A 13,677-nucleotide genomic window follows, 5' to 3' on the forward strand; every position below is an offset into this window, starting at 1 on the left:
CTGCATCCTAGAAGATCCCAGACCTTTCCTCCACATTAGGCTCGTAACCAAATATAAAAGCTGTTATTACAAAAGGCTCTGACTCAATGAATGCAGCTTCATCTCCCAGCATGTGTCAGGGAGAGTAGGTCTGGCGAAATGTGTGCGTGTTTTATATTTTTTAATGAATTCACATTTTGATAAAAGATCTTATGAAAAGCGAGTGTTTGGCTTTCCTGTACTTTGTAAGGAAATAAAGCATGAGGATGAGAAAAGCACCCAGACAGGCATAAGACGAGGGAGAGGAGGACTGAGAGAGATATCCAGACCGATCCACCGGGACCTGAGTGTAAAAAAAAAAAGCAGAGCACGGCTATTGAAAGAAGACAGAGGAAGGAGGTGTGGAGAGAGCGAGGGAGGTCAGAGAAAAGGAGCACGGGTGATGGTTTTAAGCTGCTGGTGTCACAGGCAGATAAAGGCTCCTCTGCCGCCTGACTGTCATCTGCATCGCACACAATATCCCCTTTATTCACAATATCACCTCTCCCTATTTTGCTTCATCTGCCTCCCTGGTGAAGCAACTCCCAGTGTGATGTACTTTTTCTCTACCCATCACACAGCTGCCAGTGATACTGTATATATCATTCCCTTTCTTACTCACTGTGAGTAACTGAAAAAAAAAAAAAACTATATGTCAGTTGCACATGCCGTCTTCTTTCACACACATCCTTCCCCGTTCCTACTGTATTTCTCTTACCAAATCATGCTGTTTTCCTCCCACCCTGGGTCTCTGTTTCCTTACATGCACTTTACCCTGAGATCTCCTTATCTAACAATAGCCACTACAGTATTATTCTAAGCTCAAACGTTGCTTCCCCATCGACTTTCTGTAAGCTTTTGAGTGCAATACAACATCCTGATTTCATGCTTAACCCCTGTTTTTCCACACGTCTGTAAAGATACAGTATCTGCTTTTAAAAATGAACCCTATTGTTTTTTTACTTACCTTCTCTCGAGTCCCCTATCATATAATCTTCCCATTAAAATTCTTCTACACTTCTAATCTTAGTGTTGCTGGTCGCTATTCTTATGAGTAACTCCAAAGCAGGAGCAAACAAAATGTCCGTAGTTGACAAGATCTGTCATGTTTAAAACCTTGAACAGAGAGGATAAACGCAGAGGAACAGATGCACACTTCATGCTCACTTTCACTCTTTCTACTCTTTTCTGTCCCCCACAAGGGTTCACACAACCCCATAGACAAACACACACACACACGCATGCAAACTGGAGTCACTAAACCATGGAGAAACTGGGTTCGGTTCATTGCTCACCTTGGCTGGTTTGATCAATGGCAGTGTGCCTGATCTAAATCCCTCCCACAAACAGAGCTGAATAAACAGACAGGGAGCGTTTACACAGGCCCTGATAATCCGCTAATCCATATAACCTCTTTCTAACCAACACACACATTCTCAGATGCACGCAAGAGTGAATATGGACGCCAAAGATATGTACATATCCGGGAACACTGGCAGACAAGGGTGCATGAAGGCAGGAAACACATTTCTACACACAAACACAATTACACGCGCAAAACACAAAGCAAACCTCTGCACGAACGATATCAGTGACTTCTGCCCATTATCCGCTCTGACCTCCTTTAAAGGACATGGTTGATAGCCTCACGGAGGTTGATAACCGACTGAAGGGTTAATAGGGATTAATGGACTGAACACGCAAACACACACAGGGTAACATTCACGTGTGTGTGTGTGTGTGTGTGTGTGTGTGTGTGTGTGTATGTTTATGCATTTGATTAATCGAGTGATATCTTGCAGCTGTCTGCAGTGCAGCGTTCCCACAGCTTGATGAGATAATTGAAGCGTGAAAAAGCCATATAGAGTTTGTCAAAAGTCTTAATGGTCTGAGTTTAGCATCATGGACGCCGTGAGGACAGCACTTAGTGTCATTAAGTTTCACTATGGAGCAGATTTTATCATCAGGAAAGAGAAAAAGATTTAATCTCTTTACAGTGTGATCAGATTTTCAGACAAATTAATGTCCAGACTTTATGTCTGTCTTTCTGTCTGTCTGTCTTTCTGTCTGTCTGTCTTTCTGTCTGTCTGTCTTTCAGTCTGTCTGTCTTTCTGTCCGTCCGTCTGTCTGTCCGTCCGTCCGTCCGTCTGTCTGTCTGTCCGTCCGTCTGTCCATCTGTCTGTCTGTCTGTCTGTCTGTCTGTCCGTCCGTCTGTCTGTCTGTCCGTCCGTCCGTCCGTCCGTCCGTCCGTCTGTCTGTCTGTCTGTCTGTCTGTCTGTCTGTCTGTCTGTCTGTCCGTCTGTCTGTCTGTCTGTCTGTCTGTCTGTCTGTCTGTCTGTCTGTCTTTCTGTCTGTCTGTCTGTCTGTCTGTCTGTCTGTCCGTCTGTCTGTCTGTCTGTCTTTGCTTTATGAAGACATGCATTTAAAGAGATGCTCATGAGAGAGGATGTTCATGTGTGTTCATGAACATGAATTAATCCATGTTCTTTATCTACATTTACAGTTTACATATCAATTAACTTGAGTTTAAAGGAGGGAATTTATAAAAGAAGGGAACATGTGACACTGTCAACTATTTAATTGCTTACAGTTTTTCTCAGTCGCTTTAGTACAATTCTCAGATCAGAATTGAAGTTTGCAAATATGTGTGTGCATTTCTCAAAACAATTTGTACAAACAGCAAAACACTATGGATTTCTTGCAAAAGCCTGTAACTTGCTCAAAATCTTTAGTTCATCTCTCAAAACTAAGTCTTTATGTCACTGAACATGTCAGTGCCATCAGAATGTCAAGTCCTTGTGTCATTGTCTACAAACAAGACAGTCAAATTACTTAGTCATGTTGTCAATATAAATATATATTGACATAATAAACTATGGTTAAAGTTTTGATGACAATTATTGTAAAATGTAAGTTACACCTTTTTGTTTGATTGCAAGAGACTGGACAAGATTCACATTTACACTTTTATTGTTTATATTGTAATTTGTTGACAGACCATGTCATACCAACATAGAAAAAACCCACTGCAAACAGTAACACAAAGGGAAAAAAAAGATAGGACAATATTCTGTACAACAGTACAGGCAGTGCAGTAGGAATTGGCGTGGTCTTCCTACACCTCTTGTCGTTCCTGTATGTTAGGCCACAAATTCTCATCCACATCACAGCGAATATCCTCTCTTGCAATGCAGCGTGGAAAGAATCTTTTAGAGTGTCTTATCCAGCCTCTGCAGGCATCTCCTGTGATGTCATCACACGCTGCATCCATGGCAGCCAGGAGGGTCATTTGTGTATGCAATTCCTTGTCCTTCCATTGTCAGATATAGAACATTGTGTTTTGCTTCAGCCATATACAGTATATACTTGCCCATTGATTGTCAGTGAGATGCACCTTTGTTAGAGGAAGTCAAGTCACCTGAGAGCAATTTACCAATTCAGGACAGATTTAGAAAAAAACATATAATGGAGATGTATAGAAATATGTTTGTCACATTATGACAACTTGGTCAACCATTTTGCAGTTAATGACTTATACGATGAACTAATGACTAGGTGTTTTGAGGAGTAAGACTATTGCACAGTGAACTATATAATACATTTTGATCAACATGACATAAACAATTGATGATGTAGCAAAGAGCAGAGAATTGTACATAATCATTTGCATGGATGTACCAAAGCAATTGCAACTTGTTCAAAGAAGTGAGAAACTGCTTATATGATGTGCACAAGTGACATCATGATGTGAAGATTGAACAAATAGTTTTGAGAATTTCATTCTGATCTGAGAATTGTACTAAAGCGACTGAGAAAAACTGTAAACAACGTTCTAATAGTCACATGACATCAGTGGGAGGCATTAATTAGCATTTTGCAGGTGTGCTGTTAGAATTTGCTCTGCATTTGGATGGAAACTGGTCATTTACTTCAGTTTTTAAGTTGTATTTTGATAAAGTTTTGTGTGGGCTGTCCGCCACAGTTTTGTTAAAGAACTTGTTGTTAGTTAGTAGTTTAAATTCTCCAGTGTCTTGGTTCTAACTGCGCTTCAGAAAACACATGGAGGAGTTAGTGACTTGATGCCTCTGTCAGAAAATAATTGAAATTCACTGTATTGTTCAACACAGTTACAAAACTGATCTAGTTTTAGGCTCTAAAATCTAAATGTTATCAAGATGATACTGTACCTGTCATCCACACTTTGACTGTTTCTGTCCTTGAGTGTACCTGGTTTTCACTGACAGCATCTTTGTCGATTCTCCCCTCCTCCTGTCTCCTCAGGTACGGTGGACGAAGACGGCAGGCAGTGCGTCAGACAAGTTCCAGGAAACATCCATTTACAATGAGACGCTGCGCATCGAGGGCATCCAGAGGGTGCAGGGGGGTCGCTACTACTGCAAGGCCGAGAACGGGGTGGGGGTGGCTGCCATCAAGTCCATCCGCGTAGATGTGCAGTGTAAGTGGTCAGGGAGGGAGAGGAAGAAAAAAAAAAAACTCCTTCCACTTCTAAACCACAGCTGACTTTTACTACCGTCATTCCCACTGTTAGAGAAGACCGAGATTGAGAAAGATGGAAAGATTGGAGGAGGAAAGATGAAAGACAGATTGGATGGATGATGAGATTTCAGGTGGGAATGGCGTCCAGGGGTATCTGATGACTTATGGTGGAGAGGATGAAAAGCATGGTTGGGGCATTAGAGGGAAAGAGGATAGATCAAATAGAATTGCAATATTTGGGATGGGTATACATATTAAAATCCAACTTCTCCATTTCAATGCACTTATAGAATAGCATGGGTTCAGTGGGTGGATAATGAGGGTCTGTTTACTCCACCAGTGAGGTTAATCAGACTAAAACAACCCATTTTCCAGATACTCCTGGAGAAAAAGTGAAGTCTGTGGGACATATCCAGAGTTTAATAACAGTTAGTCCAGGTGGTACGGGCTCCCTAACCCACTGTTTCTCAGCGAATCCAGATCCACTTTGTTCTAAAGAAACAGGCTCAAATCATGGCCACTAATGAGATTGTTAGTTATTTTAAATGGGGTGTTTAGCTGTGTCACATCCACTGATTTGACCCTGTGTGCCACCACTAATATGTAAATTACCATTTGGCTGATAATTAACAGATTACCTCCCCTTTCAGACCTTGTTACTGATCCTTTGAACTGTTTCTGTAGTCTGGGACTCTGTGGTGGCTCTTTAGTTATTGTGTGGAATATGAAAAGGCACTAGATCATATTACGAGGCCCTTTAATCTTGGACACCAATAATTATCCGGCACTAGTAATTTTCCTAAGCGACACTCCACACTGAAGAGCTTTAACCTGCAGCAGTGTCAGCACGTGACACTGTGGTGTTGTGGAGAAACACACAACAATTTCAGAATCGGCTGCAATCAAATTAAAAGCAACATCTAATGACATTGGAGGAGGATTAACAAGGCAGAAAGTGAAATGCAAGGCTGTTATGCTGTGCAATCCCAGAACTGCTTCCTCCTTGTTATTTTTGCAGCCGCAGTAATTGATTAAATAGCCTGAATATGTTGAGAGAAGACACACTGAGGTGTCCTTGATTCGTGTTCCATCGTCAATTCTGATTAAAAGTGCTCTGAAATGTGCGTTCTTGTCACAGTCAAGGATAGTGTCAGTTTCTATGAATTCTTCAGTGTGGTTGCTGCACAGTACATGTTGAGGTTACAACTCATTTCAGATTTTAAATGTTAATATGAACAGCGTTGAGAAACAGTGTTGTGTTGTAGGGGTCCCGTGCTGCTGCCTGTTTCACTGCCCCACTGTCCCATTGAGTAAGAGGCCAGGTCACGGCAGCAGGTTGATTCACATGCACCTACTGTACACACACCCAACACATCAATACTATTACACACTTTTATTTCATTCCCAGCACCCTAAACCCCTTTTCCATCCCTTACATCCGTTTATTGCATAGATCATCCCTTTCTTTATTGATTCAATCATTTTAATGGTCCGTTTATAGACTAATAGAAAAAAGCAGGTTTTCCGAGGGCCTCATAACACTAAGCATCTATTACCTGCCTTTCATTTGCTAAATTCATCTCCTCTTCTGCTCTGCTTTGTGTACAATACATCCCGCCGCTGCTCCTTCAGCAGAAAATGTCTGTGCACCGAATTTTACAGTTGCACACTTATTCCCACTCCCATGCTCGCCCCATGCTTGTCCCTTTAGGATTTCGCCCTTACCCACCACCATGCTTCAGCCTCTTAATGGGACTCACCCTCCCTCTCTGCTTCTTATTCATCCTCCCTTTCTCCCGATAGTGTTACCTCTCCCCAGGCGCTGGCTTGATTCTGCTGGGGAGCTGGTAATTGCAGGGGGGCTGGGTAGTAAACAGGTTGTATTGTGAGTGTAGCTGTGACAGGAGGTCTTTGAAGCTAACCAGCTCTGACGGCCAATGCTTGTTTAATTCCCCACCCCCATGCTGCGTTGGACCCAGCGGCAATCAGCCAGGCTTCCTACACAGGGCGACTTTAGTGCTAGAACGATGTAGCAATTAGCCCAGGCTACCAGAGAAAAGGAGCGAGAGAAAAAGATAGATGAAAGTGGTTAGAATATAGATGGTAGAGAGAGGAGAGAGGGCTCGTAAACAGGGAGCGAGGCCCACGGATCAGAAGTGAGGGAGCAAGCAGCACCCACCCGGCTTAGTCAGTAGTGAATATCTTACATACATGAAGATAAACATAATTCAATGACTGCTAAAGTTGTTTGATTGATAGGTGTCTGAATACTACCTTACTGCTTTCTTGAACAAGAAGAGCTCCATCCAGGCTCCACTGTCGAAATGTGACTCTGAGCTAAACAACTAACAAGGTAGCAGCAGGTAACACAAACTCCAAAAAGCCCTGTCAGAAGCCAGTGGGAGACGTCACAGATGATATGTCGGTGTTTTTCTACATACTGCAAGAAACAGAAGAATAGGTCATTCAGGAAGGAGAGTGCATGGGGACATTCGGAGAAAAGGAAAGACAAGCAAAAGTTGCTTATGTAAAGAGCACTCGACCTTTACAGGAGAAACCGAGCAACAAAAGAAAGCTGAATTAGAAAAGAATGGTGATTGATTGCGGTTGAATAGATTGTAGTGGTATGGTGGTGGAAAAATAGAAAGGAATAGAAGAAAGGGAAGAAGATTAATAAAGGTGGAAGGAGAGTGACAACAAGATATGTAAAACCATTTGAAACCAAAAAGGCCAACTCATCATCTCTATTTAGATGTTTATTTACAAAATTCTCCTCCATTCTTTCACTGATGCATTTTTTTGTTTCACTGCTGAATTTTTCATTGCTGCACATTTTCTTGTTTGTGACATTTAAATCCTACCACCATCACTCACCTCCAATAAAACCTGTTATGACAGACCGCTCGCCAGCCACGGCCACTGGTGATGACAGGAAACACCCTGGCTATTGGCCGTCACTCGAAAAGCTGGTGACCAATGAGGATGCAGTCTTGTCTCCAGCACACGTGAGAGCTTTGTGTCAGTTTTAAAAAATTCAGTAGTCAACCAGAGAAAAGTTGAAAGAGAAATCCTAATCAGCGAAAGAAGAGTGGAAAGCACTGTAATAGCACTCCTGTCTAACAGTGCACTGGTTAGCACTGTCAGTTTTGGGCGATGTGTTTTTTTACATAGGAGCTCTCATGTGTTTTTTAATTTGGATGCAGTCACTAGACAAATGCAGAACCTGTTGCTATCTGCAGTGCTTTACATCACCCTTTAACCCTTTCTGTTTTTCTCCTTTATATTTGCTAAATCAACATTTTTTAAATTCTTTATTGTATATTTCTTCTTCTTTTATGTTGTTCTTTGGTCCTCCATGTCTTTTTCCCTCCTCCAGACTCGCTCTCTGAATCACCCACACACCATGCCTGATGAAGCAATGTGTTTGTGTGTGCGTATGAAGCCAGTCAGTTGGGGTCTTTCTCCTTTCAGTTGTGAAGCTGAACCGAGCACAGCAGTCTCTGGCTTTAGGTCATCTGCTCTGCATGTGGGCAGATTTTGCTTTCATACAATCACATGGATGCAGGCATGCAAGCAAGCGCGCACGCCCAAACCCCAGCACATCCTCTAATGTAACATGCATACAGTATGTGAATTTACATACATAAATGCATGTGGTAATACTGGATAGACACACTTTCAAGTATGCATGTATCAGTCTCACTTCAAAGTGTAGTGTGCGAGCTGAGAGGAACAGTAGGGAAGCATGAGCAGGAAGAATGAGTGAATGACAGATGGAAACTGAAAAGACAGCAGAGAAAATGAGTGGAGAATTTCAAGATGAGAGCAAAGGCACATATTCAATATTCCGTTTTGAGTAACTGGCACATGCAGCAAAATTCACTTGTAGAACAGGACGCCCTGTCCCTTCCTCGGTGACTTCTCTTCTGTTTTTCATTCTGTCCTCTCTACCTGCACCCAAACATTTCCTCCTTTTGTTTTTTTCCCCATCTCAAGCTCACACGGCTTTCCCTACACGTTTTTCTCATTTTCTTATAGTATTTAATAAACTATATGAATGTACATTATATCGCTTCTGATAAAAAATAGGAGTGTTTTCTGCTTCTTGTAGCTTCTTTCCTGCAGAACTCCACCTGCAGCATCCACATTAAACCAATTATAAAGTCTATGTACTTAATGAACATGTAGGTGAAGCTTTACCTTCCTTCTGTTAATCGTCTCCACAGCAACGTTTCCATTAATCTACAGCCATTTAAACCTGCTGCATTTCACTGGTTCATTCCACTCATTAGACCTCCATCACATAGGAGTTATATGCGTCAGCCAGCTGACCTTTGACCTGGCATTCTAACCACTGAGGCAGTGGGACAGTGGGCAGGCGGGGTTTAACTTCTAAGTAGCCTCTACTGATGGGATGGACTTGGTTCAGAAACCCAACCTATATGATATTAGTAGATCAGCTTTGTTCAATGTGAGAATGTTAGTTCAGATTAAATCCTCTCTGTGGATTCACTTCTGTCTCCAGAACACGACAAGGTAAGTGAGAAAGTGCCGGGTGGTAATTTTAAAAGTGATGATAATGTTGATACTGAATATATTAATTCTGATGAAAATGTGAAGATGATAAAGATCATGGAGGAAGATCATGACCAAGATCACTTGTTATGCAGACGGCTTTGCAGGATTTTTCTTTTTCTTAGTTGTTGTTTGTCTTGCTCTGTGCACCATCTTGGCAAATCAGATGTACAGTACTACCCCACAGTATGTTGCAATGCAAACCTTCTCCACTGAATGTCAGGGTTTGATTTTGGTTTCTGCTCCAGGACAATGGATGTGGATGAAATTTCATCTGTGCTGCTTTTAATCTGTTTCATTGGAATTTTACCTTGTTATATGGTGGCTAAAGTGGCCATCATGGATTCTACTAATGCTAGATCAATGCTGATGAAGCAACTGACCTGGATTTGATAATGAATATGGGTCAAAGAACAAAAGTACCTATACAGGAATTGTATGTGTACAAACACAGCACATACAAAATATAGATGAGCATGAAGGTTAGGAGACCAACACTTGTGCAGCGTTCCCAGTGACATTCAGAGGAGCTGCCACTAACCACCTGTGGTGTAATGACAGTGTAACGTCAGTGGAGTACAAGACCATGAATCTCCAACTGTACACAGGCCGTTTCACAGCTTTGGCAGTTATCACCCTAACTGTCACTGGTTATGGGATTCGATAGAAGAATGTGTAATCTATCATTCCAGCTTCTGACTGCGGCTTCAGAAATGGTCCCAGTGCGTCAATACAAGTGCTCTAGAATTGGTGTTTTTGACGGTGGCACAAACACACACTTCACACCCATAAACAGCAGGCTAGGTGGCATTTAGTCTGTCCCTGTTGGCCAGAGTGTTCTGTCACAACATGGGCTCTGTGCTTCAGGGTGACACCAGTCCTGGCTGAAGCAGGAGGAATGGGCAGTGGCACTGTTGGCACTGAATGGAAGCAAAGAAGCACACACACACACACACACACACACACACACACACACACACACACACACACACACACACACACACACACACACACACATAAACGCATTCAGCACAGGCTGCACACGTTCGCTTTGACACAGAAAGCAAGTAAACTGTAGACAGGGAGAGAAAGAGCAACATGGTAACAGGTAGTTTAGAAGAAGATTTGACCTTTCAGTGGGATCGAGGCAGAAGCCACAGGGTGAATCTTTGTGCCATCACACTCTCTGAGCCATAAAATCCCACACAAACTTTCTTTCCTCTGCTCATCATCACTGTCACAGCCGTTCCCATGTGTTTCTCCACTCCTAACTTTCTTTACATCGCACTTGTTATTACCCGTGGTTGCTCTTTCAATATATAGTTGTTTGTGTGTGCTTATTTGTGATTTGTGCTTCTTATTCTGTCGCCCAGCCTCATCTCTGTAGGATTTGTCTCTTCCACTTTCTTCTTCATCTTGCATCTGTTTTTCTTATTCTGTCTTTCTCTGACGGAGTGGTCACTGTTGCCACGCTGGGCTGCTACTGGGGGAGGTGTATTTTGATATATAGTTTTTCTTACTTTGCAGTTCCATGATTTGATTTGGTCTGCAGCACAAAGAACAAGTACATTAAAAATGTACCAGAACAAGTCAGATTCCTGATAATCCGGCCTCTCTCTAGCCTGGAGGAATCACAACATGTTCAGTTCATTTTCCCACACAGATATTTATTTTCTAGTTTCCCCACAGATCAAATTGTCTCATTCTGTGCTGCTTTTGGTAAAAATTCAAACCAGTCTGCCCTTGTCGTTTTTAGTAAACATTCATTCGAAATTTCTAGTGTAATTTACAAAACTGAAAGGATCATCGAACGTGGATTCTGTTCTTCTGACATGGCAGCAAAGCAAAAGTGTAACTAATAACCTTAATGAAAACTCTGTTCTGTTTAGGTGTCGCAGGGAATGAATGTGCAAATTGCTGTGGGTGAAGCAGCTGAATTGAATCCATTATTATTTCCCCGTATTTGACTAATAAAAATGTCTGTCAGTTAAACTGCACATTGAAAGTGGAGCAGCAATGTGTGAGCTTTTCAATGTTTAAAAACCTTTACACCCTCCACAGACTACACAGAAAAAGACAAGGTTTTAGTTTTCAAACAGCCGAGGACTGAGGTAGAAAACAAGTTTCCACAGTCTCATAATAACTTATAAACAGATATTTTCTTACTGTTTATTTCACAGTAATATCAGATGTAAACAGTGCATTCCTCAAAGCTGTCTCCTAAAAATTACAGTCCTGTGCAGCTAAACTGAAAACATGATTATGTTTTTGTAACACTCATCTCATATCAATGCATGATCTTGTTTAGTAAACATATGTGTGAAGTGTAGCTAACGCTAAAGAGGTCATAATTAATTTTTTCCTGCCATTTAGTGTTAAATACCTGTTTTTATCTAGTTTAAATCGACACTGTGCAGTTTTTGGAGCAGTGCTGCTGACTGCCGACCCGGTCTCCTGGTCTTCTGGTCTTCTCCGGTCTTCTGCATGTGAAGTCCTGAATGACGTCTGTTTATGTCACTGGAAGCGTTTCCATGATCTTAACGAAGCGTGCCCGAATGCAACTGCTTGAAATTGTAATACTGTTGGAGTCACGAAGCTGAACACTCAACCGCAAGATCAGATATTTAAGTAGAAAAGACAATGGAAGTTTGTAGATTGGATATTTAGGTGAAAACAAATCAGTTGATTACGTTGAATAGATATTTTGTTGATGAATTCAGTTCATTAGTTTTTGTGACTCAACCTTTACAAAATGTTCTCATTGTATTTACAGAAAACTGATCTGGTTGCAGTTACTCAAACATAAAACATACTTCTAACTGCAGTTTAGTTGTATAGAACATATTTTAGGAGTCTTGCTTGCATTGCAGGGTCTTGCCAGCTAAAAGTACCTTTTTTAAACCTCACTGACACTTGAATCCTTGAACACACTGTAACAGTGTTTGTGTTACTTTAAAACACAAGTTCATTCTTGCAGTTTCAGTGTACAACCATCTGCAGCTTCATGAAACCCACAGTTCTCTCAGATCACTGGAGCTAACAACTAATTCTGCACGGCAGCCTTCCTCCTTGGCATACTGAACATTTTCCACTCATTACTTTCACCATTCATGCAATTTTAGTCACAAAATCAGCTTTTTATCTTGATCTCTACAGGTGCCCATTCTTTTTAGGGCTTTTCCACCCAAAGCTATAGATGCCTTTCGCTTCTCTTTAGGTGTTTAAGAACCAACTTTGGTTTTGTCTGTTTACTTATGGGCGTCTCTGCTACTTCCAGATTAATGTTGTTTATTAGTGACAAACTGCGACTTCAGTTAGAGGAATTGCAGAAGAACATTGTCTGTGCAGAAAACAGTTTGCGGGATGTGTTTTCTATTGTAGATTAGTTATCAGAGCATAATTGACTGTACACTAGGACATGGTGTGCGCTGTGTAAGTAAATAAAAAATAAATAAATAGCATTAGCATTAAGGCAAGCAATGCCCATCCTTAAGGAGGGAACACAGTATTTCTTCACTTTCATGTACGAGATAAAGTGCAGTGACGCTTGCCTTAAGCAGTGTCCCCTGTTATATCTGGCTGCTCTGTTCTGCCATGACACCATGTTCTCTTATGCCATTCATGTGTGTATGCGTGGGTGGGTGTGAGTGTGTGTGCATGCAGTGGTACGTATAGACACACAGTCCACATGAAATACAACGTATGATCACAGAGACAAAATATTGTCAATTAGAAATCTATGACGTGTACACTGTTATTTATCAGTAGGTTGCTAAAGTGTTTGATAGCCTATGATAGTTAAATTATCTTTAGACCATTGAGCAAACCAGCAGTAATCCATCCCAAAACAATCTGTCTTTGGTAGCAGCAATTTTGAAATGGCTACTTGAGTGAGCTGATGTATTGATCTACATCAAAAGGATCCTGAAACATGCAAACCTTGTCTTATCTGCAAAGCCCTTGCCTTGTAAAGATTCAGACATTCATCTTCCCTCAGTGAATGTGTGTTTTTTTTTTTTATTGCATTTGACAAGAAGGCTTGGAATAGCCTGCACCCTCAAGCCTGCATAACAGGAAAAGGCAGTGTGGACACACATGCCGCTACACACAATGCGTTAGAAAGAGCTGCTGTTTTCCTTTAAAAGGAAACCGCATGCTTTTCTTACTGTTAAAATACTGCCTCTAAAAAATAAGTAAAGTCTCAGGAAGAAGCATCTTGATCGTTATGACAAATGATTCTCCATTAGACTCAGTGAGCAACATGCACAGACTTCTCTCCTTAATGGAAGGAGTGGTAGATTGACATGTGTATAATAATATAAGGATCATCCACTGTCAGTAGACACTATGTGTTAGTTTAGCAGGATGTGCTGCTTATTTCACAACATACCAAATTTACATATGATAATTTAAAGGAGCTATGATAAATGAAATAGTCAGAAAGAGAAGAGAGGATATTGGAGATAGAGTTTGAAAAAATACCTCAAGTTGAGTGGGTACATTTCTGTGTACATTGGCAAATAATAGTCTCTAAACTGAAAGAGGTTGTGTTGAGTTGATCTTTTCAGGCAACAGAAGGCCATAAAA

The 13,677-nt window shown here is 41.3% G+C and overlaps 1 protein-coding gene across 2 annotated transcripts in view; it reads left to right on the forward strand.

Annotated features, from left to right (window-relative positions):
• Positions 1–13,677, forward strand: part of LOC113173950 (MAM domain-containing glycosylphosphatidylinositol anchor protein 1) — a 130,509-nt gene that overhangs the window by 40,252 nt on the left and 76,580 nt on the right. For both annotated transcript variants that reach the window (XM_026377555.1, XM_026377556.1), the window contains exon 4: positions 4,300–4,474. In XM_026377555.1, the coding sequence (XP_026233340.1) occupies positions 4,300–4,474 (175 nt within the window). The remainder of the gene's footprint in view (positions 1–4,299; positions 4,475–13,677) is intronic.

Source organism: Anabas testudineus, chromosome 3 (assembly GCF_900324465.2).
Source record: "Anabas testudineus chromosome 3, fAnaTes1.2, whole genome shotgun sequence".
NCBI classification, from domain to species: Eukaryota; Metazoa; Chordata; class Actinopteri; order Anabantiformes; family Anabantidae; genus Anabas; species Anabas testudineus.